The 22753-nt window shown below is 41.2% G+C and overlaps 1 protein-coding gene across 5 annotated transcripts in view; it reads right to left on the bottom strand.

The window, feature by feature from the left end:
* Positions 1-22753, bottom strand: part of RAVER2 (ribonucleoprotein, PTB binding 2) — a 60236-nt gene that overhangs the window by 21205 nt on the left and 16278 nt on the right. For all 5 annotated transcript variants that reach the window (XM_077825222.1, XM_077825221.1, XM_077825219.1 and 2 more), the window contains exons 2-5: positions 16982-17048; positions 12123-12592; positions 5367-5558; positions 3344-3470 (exon numbers count right to left, since the gene is read on the bottom strand). In XM_077825222.1, coding sequence (XP_077681348.1) covers positions 3344-3470; positions 5367-5558; positions 12123-12592; positions 16982-17048 — 856 coding nt within the window. The remainder of the gene's footprint in view (positions 1-3343; positions 3471-5366; positions 5559-12122; positions 12593-16981; positions 17049-22753) is intronic.

Here is a 22753-nt window from a genome sequence, read left to right on the forward strand (position 1 = left end):
TACACACAAAACTGTGAGCTTTTTAAAAGAATTCAGGAGACAGTGTTAAAAATACGGTGAAGCTTGTAGTTTCATGGTTAGTGAAGGGACTGGGTTATTGTTCTTATTTCATATATTTATGGTAGCACCCATAACCTGCTAGGAGCTTTCCAAATATTCAAGAAGAGACAATCCCTGCTCCAAGGATCTCACAATCTGAAGACAGACAGACAAGCAGAGAGACACGTTAAAGGAAGGGAAACAGCATTAGGAAAGTTACACACAAGTAAACTCTATTCACTCTGGAAGCAGCATGGGAGAAACAAGCCGTTAAGCGGCACTTAGATGTGGAGAGCATAAGAATATTACATGTAGGCTCTATTCCTGGCTCTGCAACTGACTCCCTGTTGGACTCTGGGTGAGTTGCTTACCTTCCCATGACTCAGTCTGCCCATTTTTACAATGAGTAATACAGTAATAGCCATAGGCATGTCCTGAGAGTGCTTTGGTAAAGTTATGAAGTGCAAAGAATTATTATCAAAGTATTACATAAATAGCAGCTTATACCATCAACCTATGCCGTTCCTTCCCTTTAAATTGTGCTTCTGTGCTCCCTTAAAGAGTCTCACTTTGCTGCTGTTCTCCCTGGAGTGGTCCCCCCGAATGAGATCATGCCCTTTCTGCAGAGACCCACAGTGCACTTCCACACACTCAGTTGTTCTTACACATCCCCTCTGTACAGACTTCTTTCAGGTGAAGCTATGGAAATAAAAGTGACTTCACAAAAAAGGGCGTCTCCTGACTATATAGATTTGTTCCTCTGTGTATTCAGGGTCACATATGCTTCCTTTACTAAGCAAAATACTTTATCACCCCTTTTAGGACTGCAAAGACAATGCAGCTAAGAAAGAGCGAGCAGGATTCTTTTTAGCCCTACCAAAAGAATTATTAAGAAAATTCTGATTACAAAATCTTTAGTAAAAAGAAAAGGAGTACTTGTGGCACCTTAGAGACTAACCAATTTATTTGAGCATGAGCTTTCTTTTTTGCTGATGAAGTGAGCTGTAGCTCACGAAAGCTCATGCTCAAATAAATTGGTTAGTCTCTAAGGTGCCACAAGTACTCCTTTTCTTTTTGCGAATACAGACTAACACGGCTGTTACTCTAAAATCTTTAGTATGGGTCATGATGTACACATCAGACAGAATCCAGCTTCCCATAGTGAGTCTGCAAGGCTGTCACAATTTGAAAAGCCATCCTTTTAAATGTATCTTGAGCAAATTTAATACAGAAGCCAGTGTGAGGCAAATATAAAACCATACAGTGACATTTGTACAGCTAACCTTCTGAAAACAACCACACTCAAAGCTGTCTTGCACCTTCCCCACCTTCACAGATACCTCTTAATGCATTACTGCTCTCTCATAAAAAGCCACATATACACTTATTCACAACTACAGAATCCCACACACCTGTTCCTTGAAATACAGGTAAAATTCTGATTCTCCAAACTCAATTATGCAAAATTCAGAAATGCCCGAAGAGTGGAATTTTGTTTTTTCCCAAAAATCTGTTTTCTGAATTTCCAGGTACCATTGAAAAATTCGGGTTCACCTGTACATAGGGCAAGATATTCATCTCCATTCTGGCCATGTTCTGACAGGTATAAGGGCTGAAGCAATGTAAAGGGACCCTAAAAGTCCTTTATCCAGCAGCAAGAGGACTGTCCCCAAGCTGGCACTGATGAAGAAAGCCACAGGCTGCCTCCCAAAGACCCACTCATAAGTCCGGACATAGGAGGTATGCACTATGGAGCTGTCCTGGGAGCAGGAGAGTTATGCTGGGGGCAGGCCCACAGCACACAGGAGTGTGGCCCACAGAGCAGCCCAGGGAAGCTGCTGTAACTTGAGGTACATTTACACTGCAAGAAAAGGTGCATTTTAACCCAAGTTAGTGAACACAGGTTAGCTAACCTCAGTTAAGAGCACTCTTATTTTTTTTGGAGGGGGGGCGCAATATAGACATCCCCAGACAGCCCTCAGGACCTCTCTGAGTTAAACTAGGGGCCTCTCCATCCCCCAAAGCAACCCAGGATTGGAAGGGTGCTAAAGTGGCTTAAAGCCACCTCATCCCTCCAAATGGTCTTAGAGGCACTGTATAGATTCTCACCCACACCCATAATATTTATAGCACAGCCATTCATTCTTAAGGCAGGTCTATGCTACAGCCTAAGCTGATATAACTTACGTTGCTCAGGGATGCGAACCCCCCCTCCCCTCCACAAAGTGACACAAGTTTTACACTGTCCACATCAGCGCTATGTCGGCGGGAGACACGCGTCCGCTTCTCGCCCAGGTGGAATGATTATGCCGACGGGAGAGCACTCTCTCGCTGGTGAAGATGTGCTGCAGCTGTGCCGATGCAGCGCTGTAGTGTAGACTTGCCTCACTGATCTCTTCAGACTGACCGCTCCCATTCTTATGCCTCACAATTCAATTCTTTGAAACATGATACATTACTTTTAATGTATTGTCCATTCAAATTAGAAAGAAAGTTCCTTTGGAAGTAGGACAGTGTCTAACAGCATGCTTGTAAAATGTTATATATATTTTATGGAAACACACATATATATGGAAACATACAAGAAAGAAATAATTTTAAAACGGTATGAACTGGAGAGGGACTTGAGTTGCAAGTTCAGATCTGGAACCAGATCCCCAAAGTTTGAGTGTGTTTGGATCAGAGGTTTTGTTTTAGACCAATTTCTAATATAAATATCAATAGACTGCAGAGTTAGCACGAGGGTGTTTACAAGGAGCAATGATACTTAAATTCACTGTTTGCAGTGTTATAGCCATATTGGTCCCAAGGTATGAGAGACACAAGACAGGTGAGGTAATATCTTTTATTGGAGCAACTTCTGTTGCTGAGAAAGAGAAGCTTTCGAGCTACACCTCTGCAGAGGTATTAATTGCCCACTTCATCAGGAATGGTCTCTTGCAACATGTGTTAAATCCTAATGCTTCACAATCTTTTCTACCTTGTATTTAGCTGTGACACTCTGATTACCTTTTCCTGAAGAAGAGCCCCGTGTAGCTTGAAAACTTGTCTCTTTGACCAACAGAAGTTGGTCTAATAAAAGATATTATCTCACCCATCTTGTCTCTCACTTAAATTAACTGTCATGAGAGTTTGTTGTACATATGTTTTCTGTCACTTTTGTGAAGAGGACTCTCTCGAGGCAATTATAAACATATGTATTCTAAAAGGTTGCTCCTGTTTTTTTTTTTTTTTAGCTAAAGTTTGTTATATCACTAAGCACACGGAATTATTTTCTTATTTATCTATGTTTTAAAAGGCTTACCACGTTTACGAGCACGTCTACACAACTGGGGCTGCAGTAACATTTGTAACATGGCTGGGTTATTTAAACTCTTCATAATCTGCACTGGATTTGGCTCTGGAAGCAATCCCTTTCTATTGTTTCTCATCTGGAATTAACAGAAATACGGAAACATTAGACTCAAGGGTAAACTAAGCATATTCTGTTGCCATGACTACCTCAAACAAATTTGCTGAAGCAAACCCTTTATTTATAAAACAAACAGGTTTAGATCTATATTTGGATATTATTTCCTTGATCTCTATGTGTCACACACCAGAGTTCAAAGATCAGTGTTCCTGCAATTTCCATTCACCAAATATATGTAATTAACCGTTTCACTGTAAAGCTCGTTAGTAACATATTCCAGGATTTCCTTTACACTGAAATTAGCATGGTTGCTGCATTTTTCTCCTTCCCCTTTAGGTTTCTAGATAGGAAACAATAAGAAAAGTATAAAACTAACAGGCATAACAGCACCTCAGTATTCTCATTACTTCTCTCTCAACCTTTCAAACCAGTGGTTCTTAAACTTCATTGCACCGCAACTCCCTTCTGACAACAAAAATTATTACATGACCCAAGGAGGGGGGGACCGAAGCCTGACCCCAGCTGCTCAGGTGGCAGGGCCAAAGCCCGAGTCCCACTGTCCCAGGCCGGGGAACCAAAACCCAAGGGCTTCAGCCCCAGGAAGGGGATCTGTAACCTGAGCCCCGCCACCCAGGACTGAAGCCCTCGGGCTTTGGCTTCAGTCCTAGGTGGTGGGACTGGGACTTTGGCCAACAAATCTGAGTCAGACCTGGTGACCCTATTAAAATGGGTTTGTGACCCACTTTGGGGTCCTGACTCACAGTTTGAGAACCGCTGTTTTAAACCATTCATTCATGGACTGAAATTATAATGTAATGTTTGTAGGATCAAAAAGATTTCAAATACACGTTCTCTTTATGTAAATATTCCAGTATGAAAAGAAGCTCAAAAAATGTTCCCCACAGCAATCCCGCCCCCAACCTGTCACCCTACCCCCTCACAACACAAAACATACACACACATAAAACCCACAGGGCAGGTTTTTTCCTGGAAAAAACACATTTTCCCCACAACTCTGGAAAGTAAAGAAGGAAATGTAGTCTCCCGTTACGACCAATAAAATATGCCATCTTTAATAACACTAAACTCAGCTCCTCTTCTACAGAGTTGAGGTGAATAACTCTATAGAAAAGCAGCTGAGTTTACTCAGAGCTATCCAAAGTAATGAGAATATTCTGCTACAACCTTCAAGACAGCTTCATGTACCACTTACCTTCCCATCCAATTTTCTAAGAAATAATTTGATATGACATGCAGGGCATAAAAGCTTCATTCTACACCAAGCATGAAATTAAGTCATTCCCACTACCCTGACATTTATTTTTAAATTACATTTACTTGTCTCATTTTAAGCCAACCTATAGTTGTTAAAAAGCACTCTCTCTTAGTTTAGTTTTGAACTGAAACCATCTCTTACCCCTAATCCCTGCGGTTCATGTCCTTGTTTTAACTAGGAAGAAGTTGAGTTTGCCAGCTAGCTAACACGAGCTAGCCAACTCCAACCTAAACTCAACCACTTTTCTAGTGTAGATACAGAGTAACACTTTGAACAGACTGAGTTATAACCTAAGATCTTGGTGAGAGGAAGGTTAGAGAAACCACCTTTTCATTTGTAAACAGATCAATTGTAGTCACTGTGAGAAAATAAACATGGAACTCCACAATGTCACTTTACAGAGTCACTTGTCAGAACAGAACTACAATTTAAGTATTAATATTTCACTGAGCCAAATAGCTTTCTCCGGTTCAAAAAGAATTTTCACTTGGCTGAGTAATAATCTTATTAAAATACTAAGCTGATTATAAAAGCACTTATGGACTTCTCTTCCAATGGATTTTATAAATTCTTATATATGTACAACATATAATATAAACATTTAAAGTGTTTTCTCTTTGAAAAGGGAAGGTCTCTTACCATACGTTGTGCTGCTATAAATGCAGCTAGCGTGCTTCGTCCTGGTGCTCCAGGAGCACAGTACGATACCTGGACTCTCTTTCCTCTGATAGTCATACCATCTGTGACTTCTTGCACTTCCTCAGCCTGCTCTGCAGTCTCATACTCAATCACTGCAAAGCCACCAATATAACTGCCTTCGTCCTCAGCAAACTGAAATGGCATTTCACAATACAATGAACACATTACAAACATTCAGCAAGTATTTTAAAGTATTTTCTCCTCCCCCTGCATTGAGCATGAATTACCTGTGCAAAATCATTAACACATCTGCAGTCATAAGACAAAAAGAGGTGGGTTACAAATAGTTGTAATAAGCCATAAATCCAGTGTCCAGAAGTTGGTCCAATAAAAGGTATTATCTCACTCACCTTTTCTCTCTAATATCCTGGGACTGACACGGCTACAACTACACTCTGTACAACAATGAAATTGATATAAAGTTACTTAGAGTCCTGATGTGGCAAAGGGACCCCCCCCCCCCCCCCGCACTTTTAAATCTGATTAGAAAAACATCATCTAATTCTCAGCTATTTAGTCCTGGAAGTAATCAGGCCTATAACAGGAATTTGTTTACAGCCTCTTAATGATTCTGAAGTAGAGGAAGATAGGTTAGTACAAACAGCATCTATTCAACAGCTTAGAATTAACCTTCAAGAACTCTTATAAGAAAAGAGAGCTGGGAAAATTCAAGGACTCCTCTATGATGGGTTCGATTTTACACCAACATAGCTGCACTGGTAAAAATCATTAGTGTAGATATGTGGAAAGTGGCTTGCAGCAATGCAGCTTACTTTGGCTTCAAACCTGGGCAAAGAAAACTGCTTCAACCTGCAAAGATGCAGCGGCCAGTATCTGTGTAAATATATAAGGAAATTAAACTTCCCAAAGAAGAATGTGCTAGGAAAAAAATCCCTCAAAACTAAACACCAGTGAATACTTTCTAGGGGAAACTGAAAGGTGAAGTAGAAAAAGATAGGGCAGTTGCCTTGTTCTCTCTAAAGCAAGCAAAAAGGCGGTTAGACAATAACCTTTTCATAGGTCACACACACACACAGAGGGAACGTAGGTATTTTTAGGAACTGTGTCTAAAAATCCGGATTCAACTCTTACTGAAAGAACAATCTGTATTTCCAACACATAAGGAGCCAATGGAGAAAGAAAGGCTTAAAGAAGAGTAAAGATAAGGATAAAAGGAAAGAAATACAGAAAAAGAAAAGAGTTCCCAAGCAGAATTCTCCACTGACTTCAAGATACGTTAGATTTACATGATGAAATCTGTCAGTTAGTAGCAGAACTAACTAATATATTCCTGAAGAGGGTTAACACACAGCTATGCAAAAGAAGCCATAGTAAAAAGAATCATGATTTTTCCTCAGATGACCTCTTAGCCAAAATTCAGAACTAGTACTCCACCCTTATTCTCTTTTGCCTGTCAACTGCCTTTTACACTATCAACCATGCTCCTCTTGAAATTTTCTCCTCGTTTGGCTTTGCTGATTTCGTCCTCTCCTGGTTCTCTGAGCACCTCTTTAATTGCTCCTTCAGCTCATCCTTTGAGATGATCTTCCTCAACCCCCATCTAACTTTCTGTGAGGGTTTCACAGGGCTCCATGCTTAGTTCCCCCCCACCCACACCCCTTATATATGGGTAATCTCATCTGCAAACACAAATTCAATTACCATCTCTATGCTGACAACTCACAGATCTACCTCTTTATTCCAGACCCGTCTCCTTCTGTTCAAACTAATATCTTACTCTCTAGACATCCACAAGTAGATGTCAGCGAGTCATCAGCTCAAGCTCAACATGGCTAGAACAGAGCTTATAACCTTCTCCCCCAATTCCTGTTACCTCCTTTCTTAATCACTGCGGACAACACCGCCATCTTGCCTGTCACTCCCGACTGCAATCTGGGCATCATCTGCCACATGGACCTTTCTCTAGGACCTCACATCCAGGCTGTCTAAAACTTGCCATTTCTTTCCACATCAAATCTCTAAGCTATGGCCTGACCTGTCCATCCACACCACTAAAATTCTTATCCAGGTTCTCATCGTATCTGTTACTGCAACATCCTTCTCTCTGACCTTGACATTTGCAACCTTACCCCTCTAATATCTATTCCAAATGCTACTGCAAAGCTCATTTTCCTAGCTCGTCACTTTCACTGTGTTCTCTTTTTGCTTTTTTCCTTTGGGGTCCTCCTTCTCTATTGTATCAAACATAAGCTACCTGTCTTCACTTTCAAGGCCCTTCATGGCCTATCCCCACCCTGGCTATCATCTCTGGGCTTGTCTATGGACTATGGGAGTGTGAACTGTAGAGGGCATCAAAGCATTTCCTCTATCTGCCCTGTGCGGATGAGGCTGGAGTGAACTAGAAGGTATGTGGTTTGCATTAACATAGTCCTGTTTGAAAGAAGACTACATTAATTCAAGCTATGACCTTTTAGTTCATGCCAGCAGTGTCCACACAGGGCAGTTAGAGCGTCATACTTTGATGGGTACAGCAGTTCACACTCTAAAGTCTGTGCAGTGTAGAATCAGCCTCTTTTTCACTATCGAGATGTAGATTCCCTCCTCTAATCAGCCCATGATGCCAGGCTCCATCACCCACTTGTTAAACTTTCAAACGTGCTTTCTCTCCACACTTGGGAGGTGCTCCTAGTAAACATCTGCAAAACTAGCACATTTTTCTCCTTAAAAACTCTCCTTTTTAGTGATGCGTACAAAAAACTTGACAACAGCTAGGCTGCTGGTGTGCTGAGACCACTGATGATCATACTGACCAATACTGTCTCAATGTTTCCTTGTACTCGTCTTTCTGCCTGTGTCCATTTGTTGTCTATTATCTCATACTTAGATTGCAAAGGCCAGATTTTTAAAAGTATGTCAACATGTAACTTCTCCTGATTTACATGAGAGTTAGATACCTAAATATCTTTAAAATTTAACTCTAAGACTCTTGATGTACGGATTGTCTTTTGGTTCTGTGTTTGTACAGTGCCTAGTACAATGGGATCCGGGTCCATGACTAGGCAGTATGGTAATATAAATAGTCATCGCAAATATTTGTTATAAAATGTGTTATAAAGATTCTCCTGGCATGAGTTTGGAATGGCTGCATTACATGCTTTACCATAATGTTTTGTTTAGGTCACAATTTACAGAAAAATATCACATGGTTCTGCCATTAGGCTCATGGAATCACCAACACACACAACAAACACACACCAGATGCTGTGGTGAAATCCATTTATCATTGTGATTAAAGGTGCAAGAAAAATGCACTTTTTAACTACCTCAAACTGCATAGTCAACATGGTTTTATGGAAAATAGGTCTTGTCAAACAAACCCGATTTCATTCTTTCATGAGATTACAAGTTCGATTGATAAAGGCAACTGCGCAGATGTAACTTACTTCACTTTTGTAAGACGTTTGACTTAGTACTGCATGACATTCTGATTAAAAAATTAGCATTACATAATATAAACAGAGCACAAATTAAATGGATTAAGAACTGGTTAACTAACAGATCTCAAAAAAGTAGGTGTCCATGGGGAATCATCATTGATTGGTGATGTTTCTACTGACAGGTTTCAGAGAAGCAGCCGTGTTAATCTGTATTCGCAAAAAGAAAAGGAGTACTTGTGGCACCTTAGAGACTAACCAATTTATTTGAGCATAAGCTTTTGTGAGCTACAGCTCACTTCATCGGATGTTTCTATTGGCTTTCTGCAGGGATTGGTCCTAGGTTCAATGGTGTTGATCACTTCCAACAATGACCAGGAAGTAAATAGATAATCACTGATGAGAAACGTTGCAGATGACACAAAGACTGGTGGAATGGTAAATGAAGATAAGGCAGTCATGCAGAGCTATCTGGATTGCTCAGCAACCAGATGTCATTCAAACAAAATACAACCAAATGTAAAGTTACAGAACTAGGAACAAGGAATGCAGGCCATATCTATAGAATGAAGGACCATATCCTGGAAAGCAGTGACTCCGAGAAGGATTCAGGTATAGTAGTGGACAAGTAATTGACCATGAGCTCCCATTGTGATGACATGGCAAAAAGAGCTAATGTGATCCTTGAAGGTATAAACAGGGGAGCAGTGAGTACGAGTAGGGAGGTGATTTTACCTCTGTATATGGCATTGGTGAGACCAGTACTGGAACACTGCATATAGTTTGGTCCCCATTTTAAAACAGATGTTGAAAAACTGGAGAGGGTGCAAAAAAGAACCACAAAAATTATCTGAGGGCTGGAGAAAATGCCCTGGAGCGGGAGACTTCATAACTCAATCTTTTTAGCTTATCAAAAAGAAGAGTGAGAAGTGAATTGATTACAGCATACCAGAACCTTCACATGGAGAAAAACAGCAGGTACTAAAGGGCTCTTTAATCTACAAGAGAAAAGCAAAACAAGAACCAATTGCTGGAAACTGAAACCAAACAAATTCAAATTAGAAGTTAGGCACAATTTTTTAAAACAATGATAGTGATGAACCACTGAAACAAACTACCAAAGAAAGCGGTGGATTCTCCATCTCTTGATGTCTTCAAATCAAGACTGGATGCCTTTAGCCAAACACAAGTTACTGGGCTCAAAACAGAGGAACTGGGTGAAATTTAATGGCCTTTGATATATAGGCGGTGAGACTAGATGCTCTAATGGTCCCTTCTGGCTTTATACTCTAGGAATCATTCTGCCCACTAATCCGTCACCACCAAGAATACTAACAATCCAAATATTTGAACAGCTTTCCAAAAGATAGTTAAAAATAAACAAACACCCACAATCACCCATGACTTCAATAGAAGGTTTCATTCTGTTTCCCCTCCTAGTTACCACTGGTCTGAGGTGCTTAATAAACAATGTTAGGTCCTGGACCAGTGACCAGTTTAGGGTCCAATATCTTGGCAATCATCACTGGTAGGAAGAAAGCCTTTATACAACTGGAGAGCTGTAAAACTCATTTTTCCAACAGATATATCACTTATTTCCTGTGCTGGCACATCAGAAATTATTAGGTCCTGAAGATGTAACTTTATGACTTACGGAAAAACTATTTTAGATATTTTTAGAGGTTTCTAAGATGTAGTTAATGTATTTTTATCTCTCTAAGTGCTCTACTGTTAGACTCAAGATATTAATACAAACTGGATTTATCACTGAAGAATACAAAAAATATTACCAATAATAGTTATTTACAAAGTTCTCTAAAACATTTCTGAAATAATGCTTCCATAAAATACATGGAGAATGAATGTATAATGAATGTTTTATTGGCACTCATCTGGGATGACCTCCTGCATAACTCACCAGGGACTTATCCTGGTCATTCCAAACTCATGGCAATAAAGCATTTATACCACATCATATATTATGATGTATATGTGACATGTCATTCCACATTATTTATGAAAATACGCTTATGATAGTAATATGACATAACTGAGATATACTTTATGCAAGATGGCTCATGTGAGATATCACTGGAAAGGTTATGATTTACTGAATATGATTATCCTATTTGTATGCATGTATCATTTCTGTATCAGAATTTAGGATTACTAAATTTATATCTATATTTCAACTATGTTACTTTGGGTGACATCCCCTACTAACACTTAAGAAACAACAATGTAAAAGCCCAACAGGTCGGATGGTCCATCAACAAGGACAGTGGACTGTAAAAGAGCTTGGTCTTCCTGTGAACCTGTGGGTCAGCCTGTGAAGAATGGCTACAGGGGTCCTACAGATGCATTTGACCATGTCACCTGATACTGGAACCCATCTTGAATTCTGTACTTTTCCACAAGAAGTTTGGGGTTGGGGGTGGGGGGTCAAGCTAGGAAACAAAGGACTCCCGCCTTACACAAATCCTATTTAAGGGTGGGAAGTGAGATAATCCAGGTCATCAGTTCTCCCCTGCTACCCCAACCAAGATAACTGCTGGAAACAATTAAGACTGAACTGGGGGAAAGAACTGGACCCAGGCTGGAAGGGTGTCTGGCCTGTGAGGAAGATTATTAGAACCACATGTAGGGTGACAACTTGCATGTAACCAGTTTCTTTAGTGTATTAAGATTAGTTTGCGTGCTCTGTTTTATTTTCTTAGTAATCTGCCTTGTTCTGTTTGCTACCTTCTTAACTACTTAAAATACACCTGTTATAGTTAACATATTTATTTATGGTTTACAGTATAACCCAGTTTATCTGATTTCTAACTGGGGGGGGGAGAAGTTGTGTATACCCTCCTCCACATTGAGGGAAGAGGTGAATTTCATATAATTTTGGGTTTGTACTCGAAGGGAGGGGTGGACATCTGGGTGCTGTGGCAAGCTCCTTAAAGCTGAGTCTTCCCAGAATGGATCTCTGTCTCTCTGTGCAGCTGGGTGTGGCCCTGCCTGCGTGCTTGCCTGGAAAAGGCTGGAGAGCCTAACGCAGCAAGGCCAGGTAAAGGGGACCCAGGCTGGCAGAACAGTCTGACTCAATGGCGTCCCGGCACCCCAAGTGGCACCCCAGGGGGTTCAGCCCGCCACAGTATACACATAATCACTCACTCAGTTTCACAAATTAAGCCACTCTCTAGTTACATAAAAAGCAAAGCAATGGGTAGGCAAGCAATAAAATATGTAAACACAAAGCTATATACATCTCTATATTCAGCTTCCAAAAGACACAAATTCATAGGAGACCTACCTGGCAAAACACAGGTTTATATTTAAATGAGAACATTTGCATCAGTTCCTCTGAATCAGTGTCGTCATTGGGGAGTTTATCTACACAAAGGCACTTAGAATGAACAAGATCGGTAGTCAACTGATTAATATCCATCCACTGTGCAAAGAGGGTGTTTTCACCTAATTGCTTCCCCAGGAGTTCCATTCTAGCCTTTGCAGCAGAGTCCTTCTTCATGTATTCCACAAATCCGTAGCCCTTGGAATGGCCAGTAACTTCATTATAGACCAGAAAACATCTCTCAATACTGCCATATGCACACACTAGTTCCTCAAACCCTTGTAATGAAAATGAAGTGGGCAAATTGGTAACGCATAGCAAAGCATCTGTTGGTTGGAGCTGCACGGATATTTCTTTTCCACGAAGAGAATACTGGTGAAACATCCGAATTGCATTTTGAGCCTGCTCTCCATTCTGCAGAGTAACAAACGCTGTAAGAGAACAAAGAAAGTTGGTGGAGGAAACAAGTTCTCGTGCTTACACAACACTCTTCTTCAGGTCTGACAGGGATGACAGACTTGAAGCTGCACATTTCTGAGTCTTTAGAGACAGAGGCACAGGTACAGACAATTCAGATCTGCATGTTAAATTGCCATTTAAAATACAGATGCTAGATTCACTAGACTACAGTAACTACCATTATTAATACTGACAAGTGAATTCAAAGTGGCAGTTATTAAAATGACTTGGTCCACTATGACAGTGTATAAAGCACCATATTTCTAGGCCAGTGGTTTTCAACCAGGGGCACACAGAGGTCTTCTGTGGGGAACATCAACTCAGCTAGATATTTGCCTAGTTTTATAACAGGCTATTTAAAAAGCACTAGGGAAGTCAGTACAAAGTAAAATTTCATACAGACAATGACTTGTTTATACTGCTCTCTCTACTATACACTGAAATGTAAGTACAATATTTACATTCCAATTGATTTATTTTATAATTCTATGAAAAAAATGAGAAAGCAAGCAATTTTTCAGTAATAGCGTGTTGTGACACTTCTGTATTTTTTTGTCTGATTTTGTAAGCAAGTAGTTTTTAAGTGAGGTGTAACTTGGGGGTACGCAACACAAATCAAACTCCTGAAAGGGGTACAGTAGTCTGGAAAAGTTGAGAGCCACTGTTCTAGGCCACTTTTTGAGTTAGTAGGAAAAGGAGAGTGCCATATATCAGTGTTGTCTCGAAAATTACTCTTCAGTGCACAACATATGACACTACACATGCCTGTTTATCCAAACTTTTAGCCACCAATCTTTTGGCATATATTGTTCTTGGTGTAAATACTGTTTTTATGGCCTGTAGCACTGCAGAATGTGAATTTTCCATAATGATCTTAATCAAAACAAACCCACACAGCAAGGCACATCGAAGTCCTGCTGCAGATACAGCTGAATTGCTCAAGCGTAGATGCTTTCCAGGCCCACAAAGCTATTGTTTATGGAGAACAGAATATATTCATGGACACAGTCAGACTGATCACTCAAAAGCATGATCAGATCTTGATTTCAGATGTAATGGGCATTTTGGATAACATGTATATTCACCTCTCAGATATTATCTAGGTAGATGTGGAGTGAAATGCTTTATCTTCGAGTGGTCTGTGGTGAGACTATAAGAGAAGATGTAATAGCTATCTCTAGAAGAGATGGAGGCCAGGATCTCCCCTCAATGAAAGGGGAGAAATCAATGTCACCCAGTCCCCATCCAGTCTCAACTTCAGTAGGATGCTCCTCATTACAGAAGTGTCAAAGGTGAATATACATATTGTGCATATGCCCGCGCTGAAAACAAGAGTTCGTCTCTTTTCTTTGTGCAAGAAAGAAAAACAATTAAATGGTACGAAACAATATGAGTGCTCGTTTCCCTGCACACACAAGTGGGTAAGGTCTTCCCTTCCAGTAGACAGAGAAAGGAACAAGAGTTGTGACGCCAGCCCCCAATAAGGAGCTGGCTGCCACTCCTCCACTTAAACTTTAGTAAGAATTGCAATCAAAGAAAAAAGAAAATCAGCAACTAAAACTAACTAGAACAGCGTTTCTCAAATGCAACCACCATGGCTGCATGCAGCCACCAGGGGCTTTTGTTGTGGCCACAGCCTCCTGGGCAGTGACTAGGACAGAGGCGCAGAGCAGTACCTCTCCCCCCAGAGCCACCAGAAGGAGTTGGGCTGTCATAAATATAAAGGGAAGGGTAAACCCCTTTGAAATCCCTCCTGGCCAGGGGAAAGCTCCTCTCACCTGTAAAGGGTTAAGAAGCTAAAGGTAACCTCGCTGGCACCTGACCAAAATGACCAATGAGGAGACAAGATACTTTCAAAAGCTGGGAGGAGGGAGAGAAACAAAGGGTCTGTGTCTGTCTGTATGCTGGGTCTTTGCCGGGGATAGACCAGGAATGGAGTCTTAGAACTTTTAGTAAGTAATCTAGCTAGGTATGTGTTAGATTATGATTTCTTTAAATGGCTGAGAAAAGAATTGTGCTGAATAGAATAACTATTTCTGTCTGTGTATCTTTTTTGTAACTTAAGGTTTTGCCTAGAGGGGTTCTCTATGTTTTTGAATCTAATTACCCTGTAAGATATCTACCATCCTGATTTTACAGGGGGGATTTCTTTATTTCTATTTACTTCTATTTTTTATTAAAAGTCTTCTTGTAAAAAACTGAATGTTTTTTCATTGTTCTCAGATCCAAGGGTTTGGGTCTCTGGTCACCTATGCAAATTGGTGAGGCTTTTTATCCAACATTTCCCAGGAAAGGGGGGGTGCAAGTATTGGGAGGATTGTTCATTGTTCTTAAGATCCAAGGGTCTGGGTCTGTAGTCACCTGGGCAAATTGGTGAGGCTTTTTACCAAACCTTATCCAGGAAGTGGGGTGCAAGGTTTTGGGAAGTATTTTGGGGGGAAGGACGCGTCCAAACAGCTCTTCCCCAGTAACCAGTATTAGTTTGGTGGTGGTAGCGGCCAGTCCAAGGACAACGGGTGGAATATTTTGTACCTTGGGGAAGTTTTGACCTAAGCTGGTAAAGATAAGCTTAGGAGGTTTTTCATGCAGGTCCCCACATCTGTACCCTAGAGTTCAGAGTGGGGGAGGAACCTTGACAGGCCCTCCCCCCATCTGGAGCCACAAACGCCAGATGAGCATGCAGCCAATGAGCTTCCCACCTTCCCGGGAGTGGCGAGGCTCGGGCTTTGGGCTTCAGCCTGGGGCGGCAGGTGGCAGGCTCCAGTCATGGGACTTTAGGCTCTGGTCCTGGACCCCAGCCACACAGCAGCAGGTGCCAGCTCTGGCCTCAACCCCACCATTGTCCCTGGCCCCTGCAGTCTCCTGCAGCCCCAGGCTCCAGCCCTGACCCCTGGGCTCACCACTCTCCCCCATTGCCCCTGGCCCCCACTGTCTCCCTAACCACCTCCCCATCCAGGGATTAATTTGTCCCCTGGCTTGCCAGAGCTGAGTAAGTCTGATGTGAAAGTTGATATTTGTACGGTAGTTAATATCACTTTTCACAGCCTCCCAGCTAGCTATGAAGTCTGCTATGAAAAGTAATATTAACAAACATACAAATATTACTTTTCGCCACAGCAGACTTACTAGCTAGCAAGTCTTTTTAAAAAAAGGCAATCATAAACAAAAGAAACAACAACAACAAAAGTCAAGAATGTACAAAGCGCCCTATGTGTGCTTCTATTCTGTTTAGGTCCAGTAAAGAATAGAGAACTGTATATGATTTTTATTATTGGGTCTGCAAAAAAAACCCTACATAAATAAATTAATGATTTTAACATGGATATGTGCATATTTATTTGTTTTTCCTAAAGTTAATTAAGTATTTTAAGAAAAATTGTCATCGCAGCCACCAGCAAGAGTTGGTGGCCGCACTCTGAGGCCACCAAAAAATTTATTGTGAGAACCTCTGAACGAGAATGCCCAACTGCAGAAGTCCAGAGGAAAAATATTCTTCTGATTGGTAATTCTGGAGGAACCAGAGTAAACGTTAAGAGTAATGCCCTCCTCCGATGGCAGCTTCAACAAGTAAAATTTCAAAACAATACCTAGAAAATAAAACACTGAAATAGACAGGACTACTGATACATAGAAGCTTGCAGCACTTGTTCCCAAACTTGGAAATTTTGAGGTTTTGCAAATAAGCAGATCATTAGGAGACTGCTGCACAAACACACCATACTTGCTAAAAGCAGCAGCCAGAAACACCATTACCTTGGCAAAGATGCCTGGGAGACATATAGCAAGGCGAAAACTGACAGAGTTTTCAAGATGAAGATCATCCTTAAAAGCTTGATAATTCCCTTCAGTTCCAAAATAAGGCAAAAACATCCACAGCCTTCAGAACTGATAAAGTAAATAGAGTATATCTGCTCTCCGTCGTATATTACCTGGAATCCCTAAATCTAGACCTGGAATAGCCCTTCTGTTACAGAGTTATCCTGGTGTGAGGGGCTTGTCCTAGCAGAGTCTAATGGATCAGTCTTTCACAAGTGGATTAAGCAGTTTGGCTAGACCCGATCCAAAGGGTGCATTACTTAAGGGGTCATAAATATAGATTCACAGATAATGGGCTCAAACTACCTCCCACTAAAGTCAATATGAGGCTTTCCATTTCCCATTAACTGACATTAATGGGAGCTGGAAACGGGCACAATTTTTGCAGCTAAAGAACAAGTCTAGGAACAGTTAAAGTAATGGGCAGACAATCTGATGATTTCATATGTGGCAGAAGAAGTTGACTACTAGTCCTATCAGAGAATGCAAATGTTAATGTTACGATTAAACATAGTCTTAAATACTGGAATATTCTAAATTCTTACCTGTTCTTTTATTTTTGTCCACATAACAGTACTTTAATTCATAATCTTTGAATAGTTCATGGATTTCCTAGAAAATACAAACATCAAAAAAACAAAACAAAAATGAAATTAGGCTCAATTTTCCAGTTGTTATATTGAAACATTCCCAACAAATAAGTAGCTACACCTGAGACATATCAAAGATTTGTTCATAAAGGAGTTAAGAGTCACAATATCTTCTCCCATATGAGAGAATCAAGTTCAATAAAGCAATTCTCCACGTTTCAGTATGTGAGAGTCGGCACAGCAAAGGTGTGACATGAGGACTATTTTTATAGAGAAAAAGGACATAACAGTTAAAACAATGAGGAGTCCTTGTGGCATCTTAGAGACTAACAAATTTATTTGGGCATAAGCTTTTGTGGACTACAACCCACTTCATCAGATACATGGAGTAGAAAATACAGTAGGCAGGTATAAATACACAGCACATGAAAAGATGGGAGTTGCCTTACCCAGTGGGGGTCAGTGATAACAAGGCCAATTCAGTTAGGGTGGATGTGGCCCATTTCCAACAGTTGACAAGAAGGGGTGAATATCAACAGAGGGAACTACAGAACTGGAATAATTTGCAAACTTGACACCATCAAATTAGGCCTGAATAAAGACTGGGAGTGGCTGGGTCACTACAAAAAATAATTTTCCCTCTGTTAATACTCACACCTTCTTGTCAACTGTTGAGAATGGGCCACATCTATCACGACTGAAATGGCCTCGTTAGCACTGACCCCCCTACTTGGTAAGGCAACTCCCATCTTTTCATGTGCTGTGTATTTATACCTGCCTACTGTATTTTCCACTCCATGCATCTGATGAAGTGGGTTATAACCCATGATAGCTTATGCCTCGTTGTTTTTGCTGATACAGACTAACACGGCTAACCCTCTGATAACAGTTGAAGAAAACTAACATGAAAATCTTTTCTTATAGAATTAGGAATACATAATGGAAGAACCCATTCACTCTCTCAGTGAACTCTCTTACTCTGAAACCCTCCTTACTGGTCTTGTTTACATTAGAAAATTACATTATATTAGAGCACCACCTCTAGGAATCATAAGTAACCTGATATAAAAGATATACACAGAGACACAGTAAAGATAACACCACATCAGCAAGCTGTGGTGAACTGTAGGATTAATTATGAGAGTCACTGACTATGCTGAGTTTTTTGCATCACATTATTTCCTACAGCTCCTCAATTTCCTGTTCTAACACAGTGTAATTTCTCAGTCTAGACAAAGTCATTATAAAATGCAGTGGAAGCCCCAAATTGCTCGAGTGGAATTCAGTGGACTTTTACTCCTCTTGTGGTGAATATTCACTCCACCATAATTGACTTCTACTCTGAAAATCCTCCTTGGAATACAGCCAGTATCGACTGCTACACAGGTGTTCGATGCTACATTCCAAGCGGATTATCATGTCCCTTTCCTCCTGTACTCTGCCCAAGTAGAGGAGATGGGGAAGGAAGTAGCCATTATCCTCCCATGGGGGAGGAAGCAGTAGTAAGAGTGAATCCCTGATTCCCAAACTTGAACATCTGTTCCCCACTATAAGTTAAGATGTGGTATTCCACAAATGTGTGCGCCACACAAAACACTAACCAGTGTCCCTTCCACTGCAGTGGGCAAAGAAAGGACTAGTCTACCAGTCTGAAGGTGAAAGAAGTGACATGAACATACTGAATCTTTTTGTCAGGTAAATGCTCTAGTGTTATAATGAACTGAGCAAAATAATCAACACACATGATTATAAGAGGGTTCCACTCTACATGACTTCCAGTAACACAGCATACTCTCATTTTGCCAGTCTGCTAATTCAATATACATCGCTTACAGGTTAATGGGTTTCATCTCAAAAGGATCAAGTGTATCCTTTTTGTCAAACTGAATACCAGGCTCGCATTTCACTGGTTAACAGCTGTCAAATGCTGTATTAATAAAATATGACACTGTTCCTCTGATAGAAAAGGAGTACTTGTGGCACCTTAGAGACTAACCAATTTATTTGAGCATGAGCTTTCGTGAGCTACAGCTCACTTCATCGGATGCATAACGTGGAAACTGCAGCAGACTTTATATATACACAGAGAATATGAAACAATACCTCCTCCCACCCCACTGTCCTGCTGGTAATAGCTTATCTAAAGTGATCATCAGGTTAGGCCATTTCCAGCACAAATCCAGGTTTTCTCACCCTCCACCCCCCCACACAAATTCACTCTCCTGCTGGTGATAGCCCATCCAAAGTGACAACTCTTTACACAATGTGCATGATAATCAAGTTAGGCCATTTCCTGCACAAATCCAGGTTCTCTCACTCCCTCACCCCCCTCCAAAAACCCACCCCCATACACACACAAACTCACTCTCCTGCTGGTAATAGCTCATCCAAACTGACCACTCTCCAAGTTTAAATCCAAGTTAAACCAGAACATCTGGGGGGGGGGGTAGGAAAAAACAAGAGGAAATAGGCTACCTTGCATAATGACTTTATGCAAGGTAGCCTATTTCCTCTTGTTTTTTCCTACCCCCCCCCCAGATGTTCTGGTTTAACTTGGATTTAAACTTGGAGAGTGGTCAGTTTGGATGAGCTATTACCAGCAGGAGAGTGAGTTTGTGTGTGTATGGGGGTGGGTTTTTGGAGGGGGGTGAGGGAGTGAGAGAACCTGGATTTGTGCAGGAAATGGCCTAACTTGATTATCATGCACATTGTGTAAAGAGTTGTCACTTTGGATGGGCTATCACCAGCAGGAGAGTGAATTTGTGTGGGGGGGTGGAGGGTGAGAAAACCTGGATTTGTGCTGGAAATGGCCTAACCTGATGATCACTTTAGATAAGCTATTACCAGCAGGACAGTGGGGTGGGAGGAGGTATTGTTTCATATTCTCTGTGTATATATAAAGTCTGCTGCAGTTTCCACGGTATGCATCCGATGAAGTGAGCTGTAGCTCACGAAAGCTCATGCTCAAATAAATTGGTTAATCTCTAAGGTGCCACAAGTACTCCTTTTCTTTTTGCGAATACAGACTAACACGGCTGTTACTCTGAAACCTGTTCCTCTGATGTTCAGCCATCCCATACTCAGATGTGATGTGAATGTGGCTTCTAAATAACAAAATACACAAGGAGTAGTCCAAAGATTTAGAACTTGTAGGTTATTTGTATGTAGCTCAGAAGAGTACACTCTCTTCAAGAGAGTTGTGATGCTAGACTCTCATCTATGAGAAGCAGATTGGTGGAGGATGCAGTTTTCTTTGCACTTTTGTTCTTCCTAGGGACTAGCTAGAGAGTAATGTTGCAGAATCCAAGGAAGTTGTTAGCTGTTCCACTTACACAAGGTGGGCAAGGTCTACTGTTCTTATCTGTTTCATCTTTAACAAAAATAATGTAATCAGATTTATGAACAGTTTACTATGTGATGTAGTAACAGCAAAATATTAGTCCAAATGCATAATGATGGCGTTTCCTGAAAACCATTTCTGAACCAAATCTTCATTCAGCAATAATAATCTGTAATCTTGCTGGAAATTTAATTGAGCGTGAAAACAGAATGTGATAAAAGCATCATCTTGGTGATGATTAAATTGAGATGAGCACATGAATGGATTTTAAAAGCAAAAAAAGTATTTTTTAAAAAGTAAAGCAATTTTAAAGAACAATCACAAGATTTTGTTCATAATTTAAAAAAAATCATTTGCAACAATCCTATGAAAGCTTGAGGCTAAAATCTCACCAAAATGATGTGTTCTATGTCACTCAGACACAGGTACATTATTGTACAGCTGCTCACAAGCGAGGGGCTAATAGCATGGATTTATTTTAGTGACAAAACGTAAGAACTGAAGTATTTCTTTGGGGGAAAGGCACCAAATATTACTTGGACTTTACAATCAAAAGCAAGAAAAAAAAAGGAAAGGTGTAGCCTTTCAACCTTGAAAGCACCTCTTTGAAAAGTTAGCACAGTAATATGTAACAGATGGAAAACTAACAATAGAAACAGTTGTTCAGAAGAAAAGCAATCCACTGAGCTAATGGGTTCTGTGCAGGCAGATCCCTGAGCCTATAGAAACTCCCTTTGGCTTCAGAGGTCCACATGGAGCCAGTTGCAGGATTGAGGTTTTTATCTGTGCATTTGATTGCATGTAGTATTTCAGTGGCAGCATCATTTACATAAACAAACTTTTTAACAAATAAAATTAAACACATCACACTGACTTTTTAAATAAATACATTTAAAAGTCTGGATTACGTCTTTAGTTTAAGTGTTTATGTAAATATCTGTCTATATATAAAACTATTTTAAGTCTGGGTAAAATTTTTAAACACACTTACGTGATTTGGGAGCATGTAACATTTTCAAAAATGTACCCTGTCTTTCTGCTTGAATTAAAACTACAGGGGCTGCAGTGGGTTCCCTGCACACCTGCAGGGCTGGTGACACCAAGTCCAGGCAGGCGCAAGGTGCCAAAACAGCAGCCTTCCCCGCACCTTGCACTGTGACAGAATGAGGCTGCAGAGGGCTTTCTCTGTTGCCACAGGGCTGGTGACACATGATCCTGGCAGGAACGAGAGGGGAAGTGGCACTCTCTCTTACCAATAAATTTTTGTTTTTGTCATTGTCAGTGCATCAGATGAAATTAATGTTTACCGACATCTGTCAATTAAAATCAAATCCTTCCACACCTAACTATTGTGGCAGAGCTCCTTCTCCGCCTCGGTGGGTTCTGTGCTTCCTCTTAGCGGCAGGCTGGGGGATTCCTCTCTCCCTGGGAATTTTCCCCACGCCCCTGGGTTTATTGTCCCCACCTTATCTGAGCAGGGGTTCCTCCCAGCCTCCCTGACAGGGGAGGGGGAGAGGAGCCTCTTAGTCTCTGGTAGCTCCTCTGTGCCTGACGGCGACAGGCCAGACACCTAGTTCAGTCTCTCCCCTCTGGCGGGGTCTCTTCCCCCAAACCTCTGGTGCCCAGAAGGGCTATATGCCCTGTTGGGCAGGCTGTCTGGTCCTCCAGTAGCATGCCTGCTCCCCACAGCTGCCATTGTGCGTGCCTACCTGACTGGAGGGGAAGCTTTTAAAAGGTTCTGGCAGGCCCTTGATTGGCCCCAGGTGTCCTAATTAACCTGGAGTAACCCCTGTTCAATTACCAGGGGAAAAGGGACCTGCTTATCCTGGGGCCCATTTCCCAGCACCCAGTATGAGCACTTTCCTATAGCTGTCTGTCCTGACCCCGTCACACTATATGTTTTGGTGCAATCCTGTTTATGTACAAAGAATGTATACGAAGTCCTGTTTCTCTGGACACAGTGAAAACAAAGCAGGTAGTTTGCGTGCTCGCAATTTCCTCCAGTCAGTTCTATGCCCACAGGGCTCCGTCTCTGCTCCCACTCAGGGCCATGCTCACCACTGCTACTGCTGCTGTCTGGGTGTTCTCTCTCTCAAACAGACGCACCAACAACCTGCTCTTTGAGGCAGGGAACATCTATTACTCTGTTTGTACAGGTTTCAGAGTAGCAGCCGTGTTAGTCTGTATTCGCAAAAAGAAAAGGAGGACTTGTGGCACCTTAAAGACTAACCAATTTATTTGAGCATAAGCTTTTGTGAGCTACAGCTCACTTCATCGGATGCACTCGGTGGAAAACACTGAATGTTTGTACAGTGCCTCGCCACAATGGGGTCCCCACTCTTGGTTGGCTCACAGGCACTATTGCATTAAGCATGTTAAACAACAAC

Source organism: Eretmochelys imbricata, chromosome 8 (genome assembly GCF_965152235.1).
Source record: "Eretmochelys imbricata isolate rEreImb1 chromosome 8, rEreImb1.hap1, whole genome shotgun sequence".
NCBI lineage: Eukaryota > Metazoa > Chordata > Testudines > Cheloniidae > Eretmochelys > Eretmochelys imbricata.